The sequence below is a fragment of the Platichthys flesus genome, chromosome 19, assembly GCF_949316205.1.
Source record: "Platichthys flesus chromosome 19, fPlaFle2.1, whole genome shotgun sequence".
Lineage (NCBI taxonomy): Eukaryota > Metazoa > Chordata > Actinopteri > Pleuronectiformes > Pleuronectidae > Platichthys > Platichthys flesus.
Window position 1 is genome coordinate 9,603,830 of NC_084963.1, and position 24,517 is coordinate 9,628,346.

Genomic DNA, 24,517 nt, shown 5'->3' on the forward strand with positions numbered 1-24,517 from the left:
GATTCCTCTTCCTTGGTACATTAACAGACCCTTCCACCAAGTTTAGAGACAATTGTTTCTGTCGTTTTTGCTAATAAAAACAGAAACTCTTTAGAGGAGGAAATTATGCTAAACCGTGAATAGCCGACAGACATGTCCGACGGCACCTTTTTTCTAACCTTAAAACCAGAGTTGTTCCAAAGTTGTGCGTACTTGTTGGGTCCTATTGCTCATTGTCAGAATTGGATTTCGAGGCCATTAAAACATTGCAAGATTGCCGTGATGATAAACACCTTTTCTACATGTCTCTCCACATGTTTTGCATATGGCTAACTGTTGGAGTGCTCATTATTAATTTAGGATGCGTATATTGCAGGGGGATTATGCTCGCCCAGGCACGGAAGGGTGTTTATCGCTCATACCCACAGTGGAAGGTGTTTTTCTTAAGAACAAGCAGTAGCTCGCAGTATCTTCATTAGTGATTGATGGATCACCGTGCGCTAAGCTAACACACACCTAGCAGCAAATTCTCTCCATAAAATCAGATGAGAGTTTCTCCTCCGTTCGCGGCTCCAATACCTCTCTGGCATTTCCTGGAGCGCGGAGAGTCTGGCTGAGAAGAATAGATGGTGTGCATTATAATGAACATGGGCTGACACCGCCTCATCCATCATTCCACCCAGGAAAATTATAGCCGTGCCAGAGAGGGAGAGAGGGAGAGAGAGAGAGACTTTAAATCACAGCATGTCTCCAGGTCCTCTCAGACTGTCATCAGCTCATTGTTGTTGCTTTTTTAACGGCCCGGTCCACTTCTACTTCTGCTCATATAAGATACCGTCTGAGTCGCGCTGTCACTTTATTGTATCTCCACTGTAACTCTCTTTGTGTTTGTTGCCATGAATATGCTTCCACCTGTTTGTACTTATCCGCTTTCTTTGTCCCCGTTCACTCGCCAACAAGACTGGATCATTTTTCTTTTTCCTGAAATCGGAGCCTCAACTGACGATACATTTTTTTTTATTATAGACTAAATCTGTTCATTATGTTTACAGGTAATCAATCAGTATGTACTATCGCAGAAGATAATGGAAATATTAAAATCCAGAGCCCAGGACGGGGTCAGTAAAATTCAGTCCAACATCACATTTCATTTCCGATGATAAAAAAATACAAATGATGATGTTGTTCAAGACAAGGAGGTTTTTAGCAATGACAGTGTCGGCCAGTCATTCAGTCTGTAGGTCCATTCCTCAAATATCCAGAAAATCTAGACAATAATCAGATGGACCAGCAATTAAGTGTACACAGACATTCATGATCTCCATTGGATGAATAGGAGTGATGATGGCAATCCCCTTATTATGCTTTTATAGTCCCATCAACATTTTTATTTATCGCTGATACATCTCAACAAATACTGGACGGATTTAGACATTTCATTTATTCTTGGTCTGCAGAGGATTCATTGTAGCCATTAAATCTTGATGGTTCACGTCGCACCATCACTACCACCATCACTTTGGTTTATGACCAGCTACCTGAAAAACCAAGAATTCACACGAGCAACCATGTCAATCAATATAAAGTCACTGCAAAACATCTTGATCATACTCTGTTGGTTGGCTGCAGTAAAGGACATAGATTGTGCCTCCTCCATGTTAATAGATGAGACATGGACCAAACTAAAAAGTCAAAATATATAAGTTAAAAATGTCCCACAAAGTTGGTTTCTGTCATTTTCGGTATAGTTATTATACTGATGTTTGTTCAAGTGTGCCGTGTTCCATGAGTTTGACTATTTGATGCTATAAGACCGAGTGAATGAATAATTTGGTGTTGATTTACTAAAAATGTTGCCTCAACAGTAAATTCTGATTTGCTCATTTGCTAAAATCTGGTATCACACAGTTTAATATCTCATAACCTTGTCACAATGCTGTAGTTGGCTACAAATGGCCTGTCTGTCTGCAGGCAGAGACGCTGCACTGACCATGATTCTCTCTCCCCAGTGAGCCCACTACACCCAGTATAATTCATCCTGATACTGGTTTTGCTCCTGTGTGAAGCATAATTTAATCACGCTGAGTACTCTTTTTTGGGGCGCCTTGTTATAACAGAGGACACGCTGGAGGTGACAGTGTGTTTGTGTGTACCTCTGTGTTCGGTGTATGTGTGTGTGAGCCTGCAAATGCGAGTGATTCACTCCAGCACCGTGAACACTGTTGTAATGGTGTTTCCACAGCATATTGATTTCACAATGAGCAGACAATGTCTTTGTAAGATGACTTGAGAGATGGGAAATTAGATGTTATCTCATAACAACAGAGGATGAGGGATCATTAGGTGGGTTATCTGATTGTGGAATTATGTCAAGCTGTCAAACTGGCAGATGATGTGTCTGCTGCCAGCCTCCTCTAACGCCTCAGACAGGGATGATTACCACAGATACACTGTGACCAGTAAATCAAGTGCAAGTTGGTAAACAAAATATGGATTTTAATTTAAATTGCAAATGGAAGCTCAAAGTTATGCAGCGTAGGAGACAGCCTGAAGGTTAGAGCGAGGCCTTTAATCCCCCGTTGCCCCAGTAATCCTCCTCAGTGGCCACTATGGAAACATGGTTGAGTTGCACATTTCAACCTGCGAGTGGAAGAATATAGCCCGAGCCGTGTGCGGCGCTTTCATGTAGAAAGATTACCACAGATAGTGTGCTTTAAGTGACCAGCCAGCATTTCCACTTGGCTGCACCCTCTGATGCCACCTGAACAGAATTCACTAGGAGCCTTCAAGCTCCTCATGCATAATGTATCGCTGAAGGTCTGCTCAGTTTTCACATTCTCCTAATTAATTTCACAAAGAGAGAGAGAGAGAGAGAGAGAGAGAGCCCCTCATTCAGAACACACGGCCTCTATCACTGTACACTGTCAAATCAGGAATCACCGCTTCACCGCTGACACTTTCTTGGTGGGATCTAACACCAGTGTCTTTCTATCGGTTTGCCTTCAATCTTTAAAGAGGATTATTAAAGCTGATACATATTGACCCACATGCATCACAATCCTGCCAATATGTCATCAATATAAAGGATCTTATTTCTTAAACTCAGAGGATTGAGGTTCTGACTGTGTTAGGGTATATTGCAATCTATTAAACCTAATTGTTTGTATCTTTTGACTTTTTAAATTTGGCATTTTATTACCTTAAAAATTGTGTTCTATGTGGCGCAGCACTGTTTCCTCAGAGCAAGGAGGTTTCAGGTTCCAATCTCAGCTTGAGGGGCGTCGTTTGTCTCTTTATGTTGGCCAGGGGATTCTCTGGCAACTAGTCCAGGGTGTACCCCCCCCCCCCCTCTCTCTCTCCCAGTGTCTGCTGGGATTGGCTCCAGCCCCTGCTGGGAAAGTCAAAGGTTAAGCGGATTAGAAAATGGAATGGATATCGTATTTATCATCCTTTTGTTTTAACCAGTATGGAATCATTGAACGGCTATAACGCTTGTCTTTATTTCCTAAATCTAGTATTTCAAAATAAATCTCCAACTGTACAACAACAATTATGTGCTAATTTTACCCCCTGTCAACAGTAATGAGCTTGATCAGATCAACATCAGAGAATAATCCAGCAGAATTCTCCACGGCTCTTTGTTTTCATGTCTCGGAGACAGAAACTGATATTTATTAGTCTAATGCTCAGTGACACAGCTCCGGCTTTGCCCTTCATTTTTTTTCAAGTTTTTTGTTTCCTTGCCTTATTTCTTTTGTGGCATGATTTGATGTGCCCCGATTGTCTTTTGTTTCCCCTCCTGCTCACACATCACAAAACCATTCATGAAAATCAATCTAAACATAGCCCCGCTCGTCTGTGCTCTCAAAACGTAGCCTCGTGCTGACCTCAATAAATCGACCGGTGAGCGTTAAACATTTCTGTTAGTGCCCTTAAAGTGGCCTTTCCACAGGCATAGTCCTCCATGAAGGAGGGAGTGCGGGTCTGTCAGTGTGTGTGTGTGTGTGTGAGAGAGAGAGATAGAGAAAGAGAGAGATGGCAGTTTAGTCACCACTATTACTATAATAAATTTAATAACATTATAGCCTTTGCCTGTTGCTAAAGACAGTTTCTGATCATTTCCTGGTATTTGTTTCATTACTGGGGCGGGTCTGCTCTGTCTTCCATCTTATCTTATGTAAGAACGGGATCAAATCGGTACATTTTTAAGAGGAAGGTGCACGTTTATAAATCAATAGTTGAAGTTTTTAGGCTTTTACGCGTAGGAAGTCAAGTTACAGATTGGTGGGGATTGATTGATTCTATCCCAGCATGCAACTCAGGCCCAGAGGACCTCTGGCCCACATCGGTCTGGTGTGCAGCCCTCACCCAGGGAGTATTCACCGGGGACACTTACTTTTCTCCTCTTCACCTGCCGTACTTTTCATAAAGTCACTTCCAGTCTTCTCGCCGATCTCGTGCAGCATGTGCTACATAGTCAAGTAGAGCAGGGGAGTTACTAAGGAGGTTGTTTGTTTGTGTGTAAACAGGATTACACAAAAACAACAAAACAGACTCCCATGACATTTTTTGGAGGGATGAGGTGATAGTTATAAAATAATTAATTATAATTAATGGATCCTGGTGATAAAATCCAGCATGTTTTGGGCATTGAAATGTATGACTACACCATAGAGTGGTGTTCTTACTTAATCGACTTTAAGCCACGTTTCCTTAAAGTGTGTTTTAAGGACCAGGTGCTTGAGACCAAAGAAGAAGAAGCAAGAGACTTAGGCAGAGACAGAAGAAGAATCATAAAATGAAGGGGCCCTTGTTGCCAACAATGGATTACAGTTTGTTTGTTATTATTGGATGTTGGGCTGCAGAAGGGTTCACATGTTAATCTATGACAGAACACACAAGGTCAAATAAAATAATATTTGCGAGAATTGAGCCCAAACAAGGAAACTAAAGTGAGAGGTGAGAGAAAAAACAAGCTTCTTCACTTTGTACTTATATGGACCGGACAGTTGAAGAAATGTGGATTAGAGGAGACACTATGAAAATAAATTTCAGATTGCATGACTCTTCTCTGTGTTCTGGGGTCACAATTAAATGGAACAGAATAACACATGAGCTCAAATTATTTCAATATTGCCTCGAACTGCTTGAACTATACTTTTTTTCCTTTTCATTAAACTTTTATTAAATTAATGTGTTATGATTATAGTTTAAAATTCCCATTTTTATTACATGGAAAACATAATTCCATGTTATATTAGAGCAATACATAACCAGTTTTATTTTAGTATGTTTTGTTATGTATGCACACACACACCACACACACATTGTCAACAGTTGAGTTGCAGTGTGTGCGCAGTGAAGCCAATAAGCCTACGTGCACTTATGTGGATATATAACAGGATTTGAGTCTAAATTCTATCTGAAATACAAACATTGAATGTTGCCATGCAGCCCAAACTGCAGATAAACCTTTTTTTTTCTATGTTTGCTCCTCCTGAGTGAGGGCTTGTTTTTCTTTGCATCTGGCTGTATGGATATGAGCGAGGGCCGTGGGGGTGGGAGCAACTCAATGGCTGGGAATTCCTTGAAAAAAAAAAAAAAGAAGAAGCAAAGCACTGAGACAAGTGAGAAGGAGAGAGGGAGGTCTTTTGGCCACTTGTGGCCTTCACAACCCAGGCACAAATCATAGAGGGACATGGCAATCGGAGTGACAGATGAACAATGCTCCCATTTTCCAACCCCCTGTGAACAGGCCCATCCATCATGGGAGGGGAGATTAATTCAATTCATCAGCTTTTTGTCTCCTTGGGCCCCCTAATGCCACCTGATATTGCTCAAGGGGGACTTATAAATATTTGTTGGTTGAGCCCAGCCCGCTTGCTTGACTCTGAAATTAAAACATTACTCTTTACAGTAGGCACCGGTTTCGCCAACAGTCTGGCGGCCATGCCATGATTCTGATGAAGATGACGTCTTGTGAAGAGGAAAATGTTTGCTGAAGGCAGCAAAAACAACAGCTAGTCCTTGAGATGGCAAAGTGAGGAGAGCTTCGGTGAGGACGTCTCATAGCAAGTCCTTGTCAGTGTTTGAATGAAAAAGCTGATTCACCACTGAAAGAATGTATCAATGCATGACGTAAACTACCTTCAGGCATATAATTTAAACAATGAGCTGTCTATATCCTCAACAAGTTTGGGCAACTTAACTCCAACAAACACTGTGCCTCTTCTAAAACCCACACACACATTACTGAGGCCAGACATCCACTCATTGTGTCACTTTCAAATATTTATCACTATTAAAGTTATGCTCTCAGATAAAAACTAATGAACTGGGGCCTGAAGTTTGAGTGATTGACATATTACTTATTGAGTGAGTCAGTGAATTTGCTGGTAACACAGAGAAATAGTGAACCTGCTGTAGAGTGCAATATGCGGCTCACTACTGAGCATAGCTGTAGTGTTGCAAATGGCACGAACACGATGTTAGGGACGACCTCTAGTGGCCATAACAGCAACTGACTAAAAGTGATTCCATAGTGTGGATCAAACAGAAGCAACATCCACCTCTTTTCATTTTGAAAGCATATATACATCAATGACAATACATATAGAAAATTACCATCTGTTTGCCAAATCATGCAATAAAACAAAAATATATATCACATATCAAACCTGTGTACAGTATAACTTGTCTTATTTTATACACAAGTAGGAGGCGACAAACTTAAACTACTAAACAGAGAACCTGCACACACATTTCTTAACCAAATTGAAGCTCTTGTCCAAAAAAATCTATTTGACATCAATACCTTTATTTGGAATACAGTGTCTATCTAAACAAAAAGTCTGTATCCATTTAAAATCGGTATCAGCCACAACTGAAACAGATGTTATGAGGCAAATGGTTTTAACAATTTAGACATGGTCTTTTGAAATCAAAAATAAATTACAGAAGGACTTGCCGCACTTATCATACACATCTATTCTAACAGCTGATTTTTAAGACAGCAAAAGCAAGCAACCGTCACATTTATTTATTCGCGCACTACTGTTGAGACTAATATTTTCCTTTGTTAAAATAATCTATTGTAACTTTAAATAGTGTATTCCACCAAGGTCCTGTAGTCCCCCTATTCAAACAAGCTGTAATAAATTTCACACACTCAAATATCAATCTCCTAACTATTCCCTTGGCGGAGGTAATAAATTGAGAAATGAGCAGTGTTGTGCAAGTTCGCACCATTCATGAACTAGTTATAAGTTCAGTTCATACACGTAAACATGAATAGTTCACTTTCATAGTTCACATTTTAAATTTTTAACTAGTTCACAGTTCAGTTCATAGTTTTTAAAAAGGTGGAAAGTGAGAATGAAAGACTTAACTTGTTAACGAAAACCTTATTCATCATTACCCCTTGCCTTTACTGTCGGACCAAGTGAATGCACTTTATTTCAGCATGAAGAGAAAAAAAAGGGACTTTTTGTCTGCCTGTGTGTGCATCTGTTTACAGTCCAAAAGTTCTTGGGTAGGAGTAACGGAGTTATGAACAAGAAGTGGGTCGTGTTCGCTGGACTTTAATAAAGTTACACATAAAGATAGAAGTTTCCTGTCGTCTATACACGAGGACGCTACAATATGAACGTGTTCACTGTTCAAATTCGTTATTGAGTTGCGTTCAGATCATCGTTCTCATAAAAGTGAACCTGTTCAATGAACGCGTTCTTTTGCGTTCATTCATGAACAGCACTGGAAATGAGACACCTTAAAGCTTACTTCTCCACTAAAGTTAACTTTTATTTGTATTTACACGACGAGCTGCTTCTGCCGCTGGTAGTAGATCCGGCCTCCTCTCCAGACGCACAGGTAGTAGGCCGTGCTCAGACATCCCACGACGGACACCAGCAGGACAGTCACCACCAGGCCGATTTTCCACACCACAGACTCTTCTTCTTCCAGGGCTGACGAGAAACAAAACAGTGCTCAGTGCGCGTAGTCAGCGGGTGTCATTCATGGTCCCGATCGAGCACGATGCCCACCTGGTTCCTCGACAGCATGCGGCTCTGGATTAGTGAGCAAGGCTGGGTCCTCCAACAGGATTTGGTCCGCCACTCCTGCTGGTACGTCAGGCCATGACCTCTCCTCCATTAACCTAGGCGGTACAGCTTCGTAGTCAAACCGAGGAGGGTCATCCGCGCTTATCCATATGTCCGGGTAGTATTGATGAGCACCTGGAAACGTTTATATATGTCAGGAGGATGATACAAAGGGAACCGTGTGCAGTGTGTTCAGCCACAATGATCCAACCTTCATCTAACAGGTGATAAACATGCTTTTCTTACCTGACTGACCAGACGATACAGCCAGAAGCGACAAGAACACAAGGTTAAGCACCAACATGACTGCAGCCACTGACGGGTTGACTCTCCCTTCTTTTATGTGGGCCCCTCATCTGTAGAAGTGAGATCAGCTGTGGCCTCCTGACTCAATCAGGATCGATGAAGGGACTCGACTTTGGAGGATCTCAAGGCCAGAGCCCGATTTGAGTGGCTCCCATTTCATTGGTTTAACCTTCCAGAGAATTACACCTTTCGTCTTAAAGTGGCGGTGTGTGGCGCTCAGAGAGATGGAAGCTGTGGCTGCACAGAGAGGAGGCCGTGCCTTTGAAATCACACTAAAGTGAGGTGCTTCATTTGGAGTGCTTCGTGCTGACGGTGTTGACGAGAAAAACGTTGCCGAATTGGGGTTGTCACTCATGGTTTCTAAAATCGACAAAGTAACTCTGACTTACAGGCTGTCAGAAGTTGTACTGTAATAGCAAGACGATTGCAAAAAAAGCACAGAAAAATCAACTTTACAGGAAATTGAATTGCTGCTGATTAATGACCCATACACCAGGTTGTTTCCGTCATTCATTGCATCATTTATTACATGACAAGTTGTTTTTCTCCAGTGTCTTCGAAGTTACTACAGGATATGAGGATTGCTGAATATTTTTTTGGTGTCGGCTGTGGAGAACGAAGCATTTATCAGCAGCTTTCGCATTAGAGAAAAAAAAAATGACTGAGCTTGAGGTACTTTTTTACCCAGGTGAGAATGAAAATTTGACTCATAAAAACCAACTTCCAAACACACAACCACATATGAAAATGTAAAAACTAAATTGTTCCAAAAGTGTAAACCGTTCTTTTGCAGCACGCAACAATAAAAAGTTTTCACAATGTACTTTTCTTCAGAGGAGTTTGGACATATCACAGCAGAAAAAGCAAATGTTCAACTAACAACCAATAATCCACTGAAAGTTCAGTGTGTCGAGTTTAGGGACATCTAGTGGTGAAGTTGCAACTGAACACTCCTCACCTCACCAAAGCCTTCAGACTCAACAATAGATGTTTAGTTTGTAGTTTGTAAAATGTAAAAAAAAAAAAACAGACTTACAGACGACCTGCTCCCGATGTAAATATAAAGTATTTAAATATAAAGGGCCCATTCTAGGGTTAAGAAAACAATCATAAAATTTTGATGGAACACGGATGAAAACATCACTAGGGTTAATTAATGTTCAATTTCTGCCAATAGATCACTGTCATCTTAATCTTTAGCACTGAACCTTGAAGGTGTTGATACTGGAGCCTTTCGAACACAAACCTGTGCTTTTTCTGCTAAGACAAATCTAATTGGCATGAAAAAGGTTAAGTGGGTGATAATATTCAATGCTACATACTCTGGAACCCTGAGGACACGTGTTTAAATCACAAAAAAAGCCAATAAAAAAAACCTAATCACTGTTTAAATGGCCTTGTGGCCTGATGTGATTATTAAATCCGGTTAAATAGGTTACAAGAGTGAACAGTACCAGCATGTAGAAATAATGGCAACTGGTGCATCCCCAGTTTTCAAAATCATCTCTGTCAGCATATCTTTCACATCCTTCATAGCAAAGAGAATATGGTGCAACACAATAAACGTAGGTTATTGCTTAAATGGTACACTAGTGTATACTGACACAAAAAGAAAATGGATAACAGCAATTCCCAATATGTCTCAAATCGACAGCTCATTTAAACGTTATGAAACTAATTTACCAAATCCCTTTTAATTTGCACACTAATGCCTTCTTTCTTGTTGCATAGTTCAGCATGAGATACAGTTTATTATCTGGCTCCTCAAAGAAAAGCAGTGGCAATAATATACATACAGTATCTGTTTATTACTAAAGAACCCCCTTAAATCATCCCCTGCATAGAAATACACTGACCTTCACAGTGTGCAACGCTACATTAAATGTGCTTATACAAGATGAGTTTTCTGCATCAAGGCAGAAAAAGCTATTCAGATTATTTGTGTGACACTTAAACAGCTCCTGGGTTAAAAGTAGGGTTGGTAAGTTGTTTCTGAAACACTTCATCGTGTATGTTGAAATCCTCTTAACGTCCCGATGGCCATCAACAAATAAAGAATTATCTATAAAGCTGGTGTCTGTGGGGCTCGCCTAACTGTAACAAAGACGACTGCTCATTCACTCTGATGGCATGAAATGATCGGCTGGCGATCTATCACTGACTGACCTGACTGCCTGCGTGCACCCTGCCCATGCTACCACTGCACGTGACCAGAGTCTTCAGCTGGAGGGACACATGTCCCTGAAGTAATTTGATAGCCGGATGTAAGTGAGCGATTCATGGAAAAGTTGTCTTCCAGCAGTCGTCAGGCAGCGAGCGTCCATGTGTAAATCTAGCATAAACTAACCTGGGAATTCTATTGTTTTCACACAACAAAATGTCACAGTATCGCTACACCAGGAGTGTCTGATCACAAACTTTCTAAATGAATGGTTTCATGCGTACTACCTGATTGACCGACAAGTATTCTTACCTTAATATAACTATATATTACACTATTCTACTGTATGTAGAATCATATGGACCGTAATCCTGGTGTAAAACAATGTTCCCAGTGCAAACTTGGCTCCTGTGACCAACAATATGGTAGAATCAAACAATGGAAAAGTGCATCGGAAAACACAACAATTCCCCAACACAAAGAAGAAAAAACACAAAGAAGAAAAAAAAAAAAAATGTGACAAAGTTATACTGGGAGAAGATATAGAGGGACATCATTGCTAACTGGCTGTTTGGCCGGTCGTTTACAGTATCACTTAATATGGCTGGTTTGTAATTAATCTCATGAGGTGAGGCTCTGCCAGGCAGAGAAACAGCTCAGGGCAACCTCGGAGGCAGTTTTCACGATGATAGGAATATAACGGTACACTGTAACACTGCTGGAGAATGTTCATATAAGCAGTGTCTCTCTTTCCTCTGTCAAGCAGAATAATAATTCATTTTTCGTATTTTTACTTTCCTTTTCAAACTCTTTTTGGGTGTTGCTACCCAGATTGCCCTGAGAGGTTGAAGTTAAGGATCCCTTGAGGGACATTTCACAAAGCAGGATTTCACTTTTAACAACTAAACTGCTACAACTTTTTTAATATAATTCAGAAATATATTTATTATATGTCATTGACTAACTGTGAAATCTCCCTCCATGAAATCCTTCTGTATACATCTTCACTGCTTCACAGCGGTGGATAACAGACCAGAACAGGTCTGTGTGAACACTGGACCGGTCTCCGCTCAGGAAGGGGACAGTGTCTCCAGCGATGTTCCTTCCTCATTCGTGTTTCTCTCCCGCATTGTAGACTTTCCGGAGGCTGGCATCCAGCAGGAAATCCACTGACCTGCAGGATGCAGAGTGGAAATATAGTGATGACACAGAGGTTTCAAAACTTCCAGCAATGTTACAATATATGTAACAAATATTTTATTTAATCCAGCTCTCTAATTAAACAAATCTCAAAAGTGGTTGCACTGACATTGATTACAACAAATTAAAAACGTATAGAGTTTATGGTAGATAAAGTATTGAAAACCCCTAATATATGGCATCTCTTCCTGTAAACATAAATGTATATTACATACTGTATATAGCAATAAAATTAATACCACAGTTAAACATTAGAATGTGCAGCAATTTCAGCCCATCTGTAAGCACCCTCACCCTTAAGGTTAAAGCTTCCATCAACCTACATAATCAATGCACACTGAACATATACAAGCAGAACACAGACACAACTTGTGCCAACCTGTCTATGGGATGGATGATGAAGGGGATGGTGGATAGGCCGATAGCTGTGGTGGTCCACTTGCGGACTGACAGAGGCAACTTGGTGGTTCTGCCCAGCAGGTAGAGCGATGTGGCGCACACGCGGTTAATGGTGAAGCCCGGGATGATCACAGAGGCGAGCGCCTGCCACACAAACGTGTCCACCACCGCTGCGGCTATCCGTGTCGTCTTCCCTGGGTTCTCCCCGTGGGCCTTTGGGAACAGATGGAGGATCAGTAATGAGAGTAGAAATAGCTCCTACAATCAGGTCCGATAACAACCCTCACTTCTGAAACTGTATCTGAAACAAACAACCCAATGGCAGAGGAGCACAACTGAAAGATATGTTTATAACAAATGTTACATTGATCTCATCTGATCTGAAGCCTGCTTTCTGTTTGTTTGATACTAATCTATTTTCAGCTAAATTAAACATAGTGGATACACAAATTAATGTTTAATACTGGTTTGGACAAAAGTTGCTTCTTTATTTGTTCAAGCCTGTTTATTTAGGGACCCAGTTTCTATTTGATCTAAACACAGTAGCAGTTCAACCAAAGACAGTTTTTTTTACTTAAATTCTTACTTCATTTTTAGAAAATGATTAGACTATGCTCTCTCTTTAATGTTTCCAATTCTTTCATCGTACAACTCGGGCTGTCACGATAATAATATATATCTTTATTGATAAATCTGCCAATTATGTTTCTCAATTAAGTGCAAACACTTGTTATATTTTCCCTTAGTCTAAAAACTGCATACAAAAATATTTTTCTATTCAACCAACAGTCTAACACCTTGAGATCTTACATTTTCTACCATAGATGACAAAAACAAATGTTAAATCCTGACATTTGAGAAGCTGGAACCAGGAACAGTTTGGCACTTCTACAGAAAAATTCCCCCAAATCATTCATTATTAATAAACCAATGACTCTACCCTTAGTGGCAGCTCAACTTGTAGGAGCCAGTCAACAAAGATGATGTTGACAAAAGCTTTATTTATAACAGCAATACAAATTTGACCATACCGGTCAGTAACACAAATAGTCCTATCTTACCAGAGCTGCCTTCTTCCCTTTGTCCACAGCGTCAGCAGTAACGTACACAGTGGCCACAGCATAGGTGCCCCGCACCACACTCACTGGCACCAGGGCCCGAAAGGCCTCCCCAACCTCATTGGCATAACCTGTGGACATAGATCCAGAAATTAAGGTGAGAATTGAACCCTCTTAGTGTCCTGTAAATGCATCATACCTATAGTTAGCCTCACTGCTGACACATGCTAAGGCTTGGGTCTGTAAAAAGAAACATTAGTATTGAGTTTTTCTGTCATTTTCAGCTTGGGGAAGTTCCAGAACTATTTAAAGAGCTCAGATGTCACATGTAAGGGAACTCAGACAAATAGATTGTTTTTATGTTTAGTTGTTTGATCTGTATTTTCAGCATTCCATTCCCCAGCTTCCTGAAATATACAAGAGACCTATAAACCTTTAGAAAATGAAGCTATATCCATTCGACGGTGGGACGACATAAATGTCCTCGATCTCTAATAACAAAGTCACCTGTGCCATACACCACAGTACGTATGTAAATCCCAGATAAAATGAGCTGCAGTCACACAGGGAGCATTATGTTTGGTCCACTGGTGACAGAACCAGCAGAGCCTGGTGGAGTCAGATTCTGCTGCTGTCGAGCACCTCTCCATAGTGGTTCTGCAGGATGCAAACACAGCACTGTACTGGTATACCTGTCCTGAGGAAAACAGTTGTGTGACAGACAAGAACACCTCAGTCGATTAAATGAAGCCTGGTGACGATTCATCATCCCAATCACTGGATGTCAAAGAGCAGCTTCCCGGTTTGGAGTTGGACTTGGATAATAAAAACGTCACATACATCATCTTTATTCTCCACTTAAGGCAATCAAATCGAGATTTAGTACATGAATCCTCTTTATTACTTTATTACTCCTCTTTATTACTGGATTAGGTAACACTGACTACTTTAAGTCCCGCTTTTATGGGCAGCGATATATAAAAGATTGAATAAAAAATAATTCGGTGTTGAAAACAAACAAATGGTTGTAGGACAAATGAAGTAAGAATTCAGCTTGAAAAACATTAGCTGTTGCTCATATCTCTAAATACTGATAAATTCTGGAAAGCTGGCAGAGGATTTAATACTTCAACCATGAAATGAACAGTGAACTCTTGGATCAGGAGCTACAGAGGCACTGGTGAGTAGAAGGTGATAAAAGTTAAATTTGGATGATAGTGTGACAGCAGGGGAAGTTTAGATAAGATTATGTACCAGCTGGGCATTTAGTCGATAATAAATTACACCTTGCCCTGGCATAAGACAATGTTAGCATACGTGAGCAAAGGGTTCAGATTACCTGTAGTTAGTCAACATTTTCCGAGTGGACAGTGAGACGTGCAGGGGTGTTGGGATGAGACAATGTTCACAGAAAGTGACAGAATAGCCGGATTTATGTAGTGAGGAGATCTCACAATAACAGCGACTGTAATCCAGGAAATAACAGACAACTGTGCTCTGCAGCTAAATCCAGTCTCTGATCTACAGCTCAGATTTTCTGCTGTAGCATTTAGCAACATGGGATTTGAAGTGTAACCCGGTGAGCTTGAAAGAAGCTGTCATCTACGAGGACATCACACATTCCTATCTCTGCTCAAATGTTAATCAAATCACAACTACCCTACTGTATATTACCACTAAAATCCTTTGATCTACAAATGTGCACAATTGAGCTAGCGGAACCACTAATATACTATGTTAGGTTGCTAAAAAATACTTCAATGGTCAATGCCTGAGCCGTCACATGAAAAGTAGTAAACGCATCAGGAACAGGACATGAAATCCTGTCCTTGTTGCGTAACCACTATTCCAGTTTCTCCATGTTGGTATAAATAATTTAATCTGTGTGACTTGCAGAGACATCAAGGGAATCCACTGAATCCAAAATATGCAAACTTGTTGTTGTTATGAAATATTCGTGTGCTGACACTAAAAAGTATGAGTACACTGCAGCCCCCACACATACAATGGAACAGCGGATGAAAAACATTGGCTCATATTAACACCTAAATTATTCAAGTAGCATACACACAACAATTGTAGGAAAATTCTTCTGCTCTCCTGGCGGCTGGGCAAGAAAACAATCAATGATTATCGCTATATATCTATCATCAATGGGATTATAACAAAAGTCCAATATATTTGCTTATACACAATGGAGGAGGTATGATTGATAAATATAAGATAAGATAATAATAAGATAATAGATCTGATCCTTACGGAAGAATCACAACTTTAACTCAGGAGCAAAAATCAGTCTTAAAAGCACAATAACAGTAACGTCAGCAAACTTTATTAGTTTACTTTATCTAGATGTAATTTTAAGTGGTGAACACCGTTGTATGAGTTCTGCTCTTGTGCATGGCTCATATTCACACAAACATCACTCAAATAACACATAACAACAACAGGAAGATGTTTTATGATTGCAGCACACGTGAAGGATTAATGATGGCAGCTTCTGATTTTATGAGGGAGATAAAGTGACTGTAAAGTATCAAGAGGTGATGGGGGGGGGGGGGGGGGTGGACGCCCTGTACAGTGCTGCAGCATGTTTGATGCCCTTCACTGTACAGACAGGGGCTCGTGGATTCACCGGTGAGAGGAGACCAGCCCTGAAACATACAGACACTGAGCCCGATCACTGAGGTGTTGAGTTTCAGTCTCATATCTATGGGCGTTCCTTCGTGGTTTTGTGAGTCACTGGGACGACTTGCTCAACAACTACCTGCAAACGAGACAAGACTGGAGCCACACACACACACAAACACACACACACACCACTCAGCCGGTGGAAGGAAACACAGCAAGACATTCAAGACTATTCTTGGACGTCGGTTGTGTCCTGTGGAGACTAAATGTCCTCCAGGTTCGGCTATAAATAGAAGTTTAAAAGAGTGGTTAGCCTGTGTCAGCTAGCTAGCTAGCGCTCGGCTCCAGGGTCACGCCGCGGTGTAGCCTCTGCGGTCTGTTCAGGTTCACTCAGAGATAACTCAATGTTAAATTAAAACAGTCACATACCGAGGAAGCGGACCCATGTGTCGCGGTAGATATCGACCGCTCTGCTCGTCTTTTCTTCTGTGGGATCCATGTTTATTGGCTTTTACTCCATCCCCTCTGGTTCGGCACTACTACTGCTTACTTCCCGTAGGTGGTGGAGTGTCAGAGCAGGAAAAGCCCACACGGAAAAGGGGTAGTGAAGGGGGCGTGATTTCACCCACAGCATCCAACTGACTGCAGAAGCGAAAAGGATCCGGAGAGATGTAGTGACTTATGATGTAGAAATAAGACAGAATATACTATCAGGTGTGATTTAAAATGTTATTTCATGTCATCACAACTTTAAGTTATATTTGGCTTCTTCAATTAGAAAGTAAAAGGTAAACAGAATGTTTAAAAAACGCTCAAAACATGGACCTCTATGTGGTCATAAAAAGATCAGGGTCCCTAAAGGTCATTCAAATTAGATTCAAGATCATTACTGTAACAGCACGATATGAACAGAATTCGTACACTGATTCCAACAGCCCTTGCGTTTTGTGAAGTCTTGTGTCAAAAAAGATCATATCAGATAAGTTAAGGGGAAATGTTACAGCAGCAAGAGTGAAAACGAGAAAACATCACGAGGGTCATGGGATATTTTTTCCAAGAAACTGTTTAAAAAATGCAATGTTACTGAAAGTGAAGCATAGATGTTTCAGAAACCTACAAAAAAGCTGCAATTGGATCAAATGAATGGAATATAATATAAATTATGATCATAGTATAATACAAAACACGAGATTTTATAAATTCTAATCGTGTTATATGTAACTAATTATTAAGGCCTGCTCTGTTTTGACTTTATGAAGAATAACCAGATTAGCGTCGGGAATTTAAAGAGATTCTACGGAATTTATCAAACTGCTGGATTTTTCCCAATCACCTTCAACTAAAGCCAATAGAAAGAGTGCCTTGTGATCGACGCTCCAAAGGACCAATGGAGACGAGCCAGGTAACACGCTGGGCCAATCAGAACCAAGCTGTCGGCGGAGTGGGAGGAGTTTTTCCCTGTACAATGGCCGCCGCCTGCAGCAGGAATCATCACAGGGAGTCTCGGCATTCAGCGCTCGGTCTCTTCTCCGCGGGGAACAACATGTCGTGTAACTCGCTCTGGACTCTGGCTCTTGTCGCTCTGACACTGAGCCGGTGTGTTGCCGACGATGACCACGAAATGGAGGAGTTCCTGAAGCGGGAGTATTCCCTCTCCAAGCCGTACCAAGGTACCCGACCCGTTAGGAGTGCATCCGCCGGTTCACAGGCTGGGGGGAGAGATGTTTCTAGAACAAGTCGATTAGCGATGACATAACAACAGTCTTCTTTCTCATTAATGTACATTTGAAGGTTTGTATTCCTCTGATCGACCTCATCGCTGTGACATTCAGAGAAACGAGGCGTTTTACCTGTATTCCCACTTATACACCGAGCACTGTGCTTCAGCTTCTCCTTCTACTGACCGTAATGTTTCAAGTCATGACAAAGCAGTTTCATTCTGCTGGGTCAGCTTCTGTCATGATGATTGTGTTTCTGTGTGTTTGTGCGCGTGTGTGTGCGCGCGCACTCAGGTGTGGGATCCCTGGGCTCCTCCCACTGGGAGCTGATGGGGGACGCGATGGTCACCACCGAGCAGGTGCGCCTCACACCTGACATGCAGAGCAGACAGGGGGCGGTGTGGGGCCGCATGGTGAGTACACACTGTGCATCCACTGGTTCAGGTACTATCACATCATACTGCATGTTGTGGTCAGAGATGATACAGGCAGAACTTGAGGGTAGGCTCAGGCCAAAGCTAAATCTGACTGGCTGCGGGCTTGTATGGCAGCTCTATGAGTCACAGGAGTCATTACCAAATCAAGTTCAAGACATCGTTTTCATACTCTTGTGAAAAAGCAGGCTTGATATTTTACAGTTTACCGTTGTATTTCTAGCCTTGCCACCTGAAGGACTGGGAGATGCAGGTTCACTTCAAGATTCACGGGAAAGGAAAGAAGAACCTGAACGGTGACGGGCTGGCCATTTGGTACACGAAGGAACGCACGCAGAAAGGTAAAAGCTCTACCTACCCCACCTCACTCCCTGTTCAAGAAGAAAACTACTTTAATATATCATTCACACTCTGTCTTCCTATTGTCTCACAGGTCCTGTGTTTGGAAATATGGACAACTTCACTGGCCTGGGTGTGTTTGTGGACACGTATCCCAACGAGGAGAAGCAGCTTGAGGTACGCCACAGATATCACCTGTTCTGTGAACGTAAAAACAATGGGATGAACGTATAAGTGCTCTTGCAGATTTGTGTAAAGGGGCTTTATTTGTGTTCTTTTGTGCGACCATTTGGAGACAGGCACAGAAGAAGAGATACAGTCCTCGCACACAGGTAACTAGTTCTTTGGAACATTTCCTTTCATCAGTGTGTTTTACCTCCGTGTACAGCCTCTACTCACCCTCACACTTCTGTGTCTAAATGAAAACATTGACACAATACTGAACTCTGTCTGTGTGTGTGTTTTGTTGTGTTTTTGTCCCTGCATGTTTGCTGTGTTTATTTGTTTTTTGTCACAACATATGCTAATGGCCTCTCTCATTTCCCCCTCTGTGACTTCAAGAGGATCTTCCCCTTCGTTCTGGCCATGGTGGGGAACGGCAGCATCAGCTACGACCACGAGCGGGACGGTCGGCCCACCGAGCTGGGCGGCTGTAACGCCATGGTGCGCAACCTCAAACACGACACCTTCCTCTTCATCAGATACGTGCGCCGCAGGCTGACGGTGAGAGACACACTTCTAACCCTCGTCTTTGTGCTCAACTGTCCAACATGTTAATTTTATGGACTGGGTGGGCTTGACTATTATTTGAAGTAGAACACCCTGTTTGGTAAAATAATGTATCACTAATAGACTCAACATATCAGAGTAATAAACACTATACAAGCAGCTACAGACACCTATTGAGAAAATGTCATTTTCTTCATTTTACTTGCCAAACTATTCAGATAACTTAATAGAGCTGCTTTGGGGGAACAGTATATTTGTACTCTGACCTTCTGAAAGTCCCTGCTGCCTCCTGACGGCCTCTGTTCCTCAGGTGATGATAGATATCGACGGGCAGCACGAGTGGAGGGACTGTCTGGACATCCCCGGGGTGCGGCTGCCAGAAGGATATTACTTTGGAGCGACCGCCGTCACCGGAGACCTCTCAGGTAAACAGCGTTCCAACATCGCATGCAGCTGTGTGGTAACAGTCACTTCAAACACCACTCTGTCTATTTTTAGCATTGTCAATGATGTAAACAGACTGATGTACACATTACCAGTGTTAGCTATGAGGGGAAAATTACGGTTTGTAAGCAAAGTTATCAGAAATGTTTAAGTATGATGTGTGAATTTGATGAATCTGCTGTTGTGTAGATGTGAATCAAACAGAGTATGAAAAATAAAGTTCTTACCAAACAGGTTTAGTGCTAATATTGTTTAAAAATCTAAATTAAAGGCTCTGGTCTGGAATTATCTATCTATCTATCTATCTATCTATTATCTATTTTTACCAGCATTGGTATTGTGTATAGGGAACATTACACTTCTCAATAACTCAATGAATCGTTTTCCTTCCTCTAACGCCTCATTGATAGTTTATTTTCTTCCTTCTTTCAAAATCAGCTTAGTTGACTTAAAGCACCGACGAAAAAAGAGCTGCTGAATAATGGAAATAAAACGTTTTACATGCAACACACAATAACCCTTCAGTCAGAGACACACAAGTACTAATTGTTCCTAGCGAATGTTTGCACAGTTCCGTTTATTGTTCCTCTGTGAACAGTCACGTGGAATAACCTCTGAAGCCATGAGACGTTTGTCTTGTTCTCTAAACGTAGTCGTGTTTCCTGCTTCTCTTTGTGCGCAGACAACCATGATATCATTTCCCTGAAACTCTACCAGCTGACTGTGTTGAGGAGTAAAAAAGAAGAGCAAGAGGAAGAGGAAGACAAAATAACCATACCCAGTGTTGATAACATGGACCTGCTCAGATGTAAGGCTCTCACTGACACACACACACACAAAACACCATCATCATCATGACAAATGCTGACAAACCAATTGTTGAATTACACTGAATCCGTTGTCTCTCTCTTCCTTCTCCCTCTGTTCCCTCCCCTCCAGTGGAACTGGTTGAAGAGAGGATGAGTGGGGTCGCCATTTTCTTCACAGTGCTCTTCTCCATGCTGGGCTTTATCTTCCTCATCGTCATCGGCCTGGTGGTGTACAGCCACTGGAACGAGAGCCGCCGCAAGCGGTTCTACTGAGGAGAGAGCGGAGACGGGGAAAACAAAAAGTAGGTGACGTGACTACTGTACTGCGGTCCTCGGACCCCGACCCGCACAGAAGCGAGACGCTACTGTCGGCCAGCAGAGCGCAGCAGCTTGTTGTATCCTGACAGGAGATGGAGTATCACCTGCTTCAAAAAGCCATTCTCCCGCTCTGCTACAGATTGTCATGAAGCAGCAGGAGGACTTGATTTGACACTTTGTCCTCATCTCCTGGCTGACACGCACCCACTCGGCCTTATCGTCCCCGTCCTCTGGATTTGTTACACGCAGGACATTACATGACCTTTTGTGAGCCGCTGCATTTTATTTATTTCTCATTACCTTCCACCGCTTTTGACGGAAATGGAAAAAAAATACACAATTTAAACCAATTTCTACTTCACCACTTTTTGGTTTTAAGGCTTTCAGAGTTGTGAATGAATATAAATACCTGGAGATTTGTTGTTTGACCTCATGTGCGAACCAAATAATACTGATGTCATCTTTACTGCAGCTCCCTGCTAAGAAAAGACCCATCTATTATTTCAACTTTGTGTATGAACTATATTTAGCTGTATATTCTGACCCTGTAGTCGCTGTAGTTTGCATGACATTCTGAGGTAATATGTTTTTTTATGAATTGTCCAGACTGCCACACTTGTACTTTTTTTACACTGTGCTTCATTGTTTTGTGTGTTTGTGTGCAGCCTATGGAAACTTGACTTCTGCCTCATTGGTGCATGTGCTGATAAAGATTTGAGTGTGTCTAGGAAATATTTAGCTCCAATTAAATTAAATTTATATCAATATTGTTTAAAGACTATATATATATATTTCAGCAGGGCTCATTTCTGTTGATTTAATAAGTTTACATGAGCAAATTTGATCAAAGTCCTGATCAGTTTACAGTAAATTCTTCCAAATATATTTAAAATAAGATTTTAGACCTACTGTGATTTTTAGAAATGTATCTTTGCACTGAAGAGAGAATTGGAGGTTATTAAATAAATACATTTTTACAAGCTGTCTTTTTTACCCTGCAACAGATGCTTCTTTTCTCTGCACATTGAACACTACAGTGACCTTTTGTTTGTGCTTTTTGTGTTGCATGTATAAACATCACCTGTTTTCCTGTGAAGTGCGTCATACAATGAATGTTTCTGCAGTGGAGCCAACGAACTCGCTGATTTAGCCACAGGCTGCCTCTGATAGATATATATATATACTGTACTGTAAGACTGAGCCGGCGGTTATTGGCTCTTCTATACGTTCTGGAAATGATTCCAAGCCTCATGTTAACATCAATTTTGTTTTATTAGGTGCTTTGTTTTTGATTGTGCAATGTAGGAGGACTCACTCATCTCCTGTAGCCACTTTGACAAGACACCCTACCTTAATTATATGTACATCCATCAAATCATTTGACCTGTCTATTTTGCTATTTGTTTTATCCAGCATATTAAGTTGACTGATATTTTTGATTGTGTACAATATAGTGTGGCTTGACTAAATCTAATGGGACTGTTGGGCATCTGCTCTATTGAGTGCCATTCTAGTTTTATTCTATTGTTTGTTTCCATGAACACTGCCTCATGCATGCGTTATTTTAGAAACATTTCATCCTGTTGCTTTGTCCAAAACTATTTGCCTTGCCTCATTAAAAACCAAACAGACCTTGCCTTACTTCCTTTACTCTGAGTTTTTCGTTATAACACACAGGTTATACTTAATATAACCACACTTCTGTGTCTTTTAGAGTGTAATCTTCATTTAAATGCAGCTCAAAAAAGAAAGTTTAACAGTTAATCAACCTTTTCATATATATCCTCATGATCCAAAGTAACTTCCAGTGGGTTTGGGTTGTGTCACACTTTTCCAAATGACATAACAGTCGTACAGTCAATACGATCGAGTGACCGCCTGAGGTGCTCCTCACTCAGCCATGTGACCGTCCTGCGGATCAATTTCACAGCTTTGTCACATGTGTTGCTGGGGGAAGCCTTTGCACTCTCGCTGGCTGAAGATCCATTTCATTCTGGGCACATAAGAGAGATTCTTTATGGTCAAACTTAAATGTTTAAAATAAAATCCCTGGATCCTGTAAGAGGCTAATTGAGGTGAATGAAGAGGATTTTGATTGAAGAAATGTCAAAGAGTCAAGTCAGCTGAGTGCCAATGTTTGTTTTATTAAAAAAATAAAATACAAATGATGACCCAGAGAGTACACAGCAGACTTCTTTACTAAAACCAAAGCATTTTTTTTTTCATCTGTAATTCAGTGCTTTCATTATTTTTCAGTTTTTTTTTCTTCCACTTCACTCATTTTGGCTTGTTTAAAGTTATTAGGAAAACAATGTGGAAAGAGTCTGATGTGTGTTTGTAAATGCCTGCTTCCTTCTCAAACCAGGGTGTTTCTCATTTTGGTTATAAAAACAAAACAAAACAGAACCTGCATCTGTTTGGTATCATCTAGAAAAAAGTAAGTTTCCCTGTTGCATGACAGAAACATGAGGGTGTGGTTTATTCTTTTATAAATTCAGAATTCAGGGGTCCACAAGTCATTCCTGTATCAGTCTCATATGTGCTGGTCTAACGTGATCTGACTGTGGTTCATGTCGAGGTCTGTCATATGCATAATCTATACAAATGTAGAAACTGATCAGTATCGTTATTTCTGTGGATTAAAAGGCAACAGTTAAATATTCAATGACAATTCATGAAGATGGAAAACAAAATAAGCAGGCTGTTGTTTAAACTGAGATGCACTGAATTAGTGCACCGAATGTGACGGATGGGAACGTTTCAAACAGACCAAAGATAACCCATAGGAATTTATCCAACGAAAAAACAATATGTTCAACTTTTCTCTCACTTATACAACTTAATAATGTGGTTTATTCATGAGTCAGGAGGAAAATGTTCTAATGGATTGAGAAAGCAGGCAAGAAAAAGCCAAACAGAGGAGAAGAAATAAAGGATTATGAAGAATGGAATTTCAACTCAAACCCTCAGCCGACACTGAAGCATACATACGCACCACATCATTGTAGTAGCATTACAGGTATATTATATTACATGTACACAGACCAACCAGAAGTAGATTACAGTACAGTGAAGGGACACAAGTACTGAGAGTTATATTGCTTGTACTAGTGCCCACGGATACACAACGGAGAAAGTGAGACGCAGCATATAACAGTAGTTTTATGTATTTGCATAGCCTAGTTGAGTAAAGTACAATACACTACAGAGATGCGTGATGCAGAAATAAAGACGGGCGACGACCAATGGAACAACCGCTTTGGCTTTATGACGGACGGGTGAAAAAAGAAAAAAAAAGGGTTACTTTCATACTCAAGCACTGCTCGGTTAAAGATGACCCTGAGAGAGAGGGAATCCAAACAGATCGTCGTCAGGCCAACACACACACACACACACACACAAACACACACACACAACGGGGAAAACAAGCGTGGAGATGGCAACGACTTTGGTAAATTATTCTGTCGACTGCTTGAGCGTCGGCTGTTTTTTCTGTTACCAAGACGGAGCCTGGTGGAGGGGGGGGGTGTCACGGTCCACAGAGAGCCGCCGGAGCGAAGCAAAAACTCTCCGGCACAACCGCACATGCTGTACTTACATTTGAAAGAATAGTTCTCATTGAGCGGAGGGGGAGGGGTGGGGGGGTGTCGCATCACGCACCTCCGTTGAGGTCGACAAAAGCAAAAAAGGCAAAGTTAGAGCCTATAAAACGAACATATAGTCGTTTACAATCAGCTATTGGTAAATATGAGCTCTGCCATCAACAGGACGTCCACATCCAAACACTGACCATGTTCAAAATCGCAAATATCTGTTCAGACGATGGAGCTCAGCAGCTGCGGCGTAAGATGAGCAGCTCAGGGCAGATGAGCCGCTCAGTGACATGGATGCAT

General features: G+C 41.3%; 2 protein-coding genes across 2 annotated transcripts; one reads left to right on the forward strand and one right to left on the reverse strand.

Moving 5' to 3' along the window:
* Positions 1-10,536: 10,536 nt before the first annotated feature.
* On the reverse strand, positions 10,537-16,418 carry mtfp1 (mitochondrial fission process 1). Its single transcript, XM_062413578.1, has 4 exons — positions 16,263-16,418; positions 13,206-13,333; positions 12,125-12,357; positions 10,537-11,719 (listed from the first exon to the last, which is right to left on the reverse strand). The coding sequence occupies exons 1-4, from the start codon at positions 16,330-16,332 to the stop codon at positions 11,653-11,655; spliced, it is 498 nt and encodes a 165-aa protein (XP_062269562.1). The 5' UTR covers positions 16,333-16,418; the 3' UTR covers positions 10,537-11,652.
* Positions 16,419-17,183: 765 nt separating this feature from the next.
* On the forward strand, positions 17,184-22,256 carry lman2la (lectin, mannose-binding 2-like a). The gene is made up of 9 exons (XM_062413575.1): positions 17,184-17,503; positions 17,846-17,964; positions 18,209-18,326; positions 18,419-18,501; positions 18,624-18,656; positions 18,886-19,047; positions 19,364-19,478; positions 20,180-20,305; positions 20,437-22,256. The coding sequence occupies exons 1-9, from the start codon at positions 17,221-17,223 to the stop codon at positions 20,577-20,579; spliced, it is 1,182 nt and encodes a 393-aa protein (XP_062269559.1). The 5' UTR covers positions 17,184-17,220; the 3' UTR covers positions 20,580-22,256.
* Positions 22,257-24,517: the final 2,261 nt, after the last annotated feature.

Excerpts from the sequence above, each read along its gene's own strand:
- lman2la (XM_062413575.1), top strand. The coding sequence starts at position 17,221 with ATGGAGACGAGCCAGGTAACACGCTGGGCCAATCAGAACCAAGCTGTC. Across the intron at positions 17,965-18,208 it reads GGGCGGTGTGGGGCCGCATG|CCTTGCCACCTGAAGGACTG; the intron begins GTGAGTACACAC and ends TTGTATTTCTAG. Across the intron at positions 18,502-18,623 it reads ACGAGGAGAAGCAGCTTGAG|GCACAGAAGAAGAGATACAG; the intron begins GTACGCCACAGA and ends ATTTGGAGACAG.
- mtfp1 (XM_062413578.1), bottom strand. The coding sequence starts at position 16,332 with ATGGATCCCACAGAAGAAAAGACGAGCAGAGCGGTCGATATCTACCGC. Across the intron at positions 13,334-16,262 it reads CACATGGGTCCGCTTCCTCG|GTTATGCCAATGAGGTTGGG; the intron begins GTATGTGACTGT and ends CTATGTCCACAG. Across the intron at positions 11,720-12,124 it reads ATCATCCATCCCATAGACAG|GTCAGTGGATTTCCTGCTGG; the intron begins GTTGGCACAAGT and ends TGCATCCTGCAG.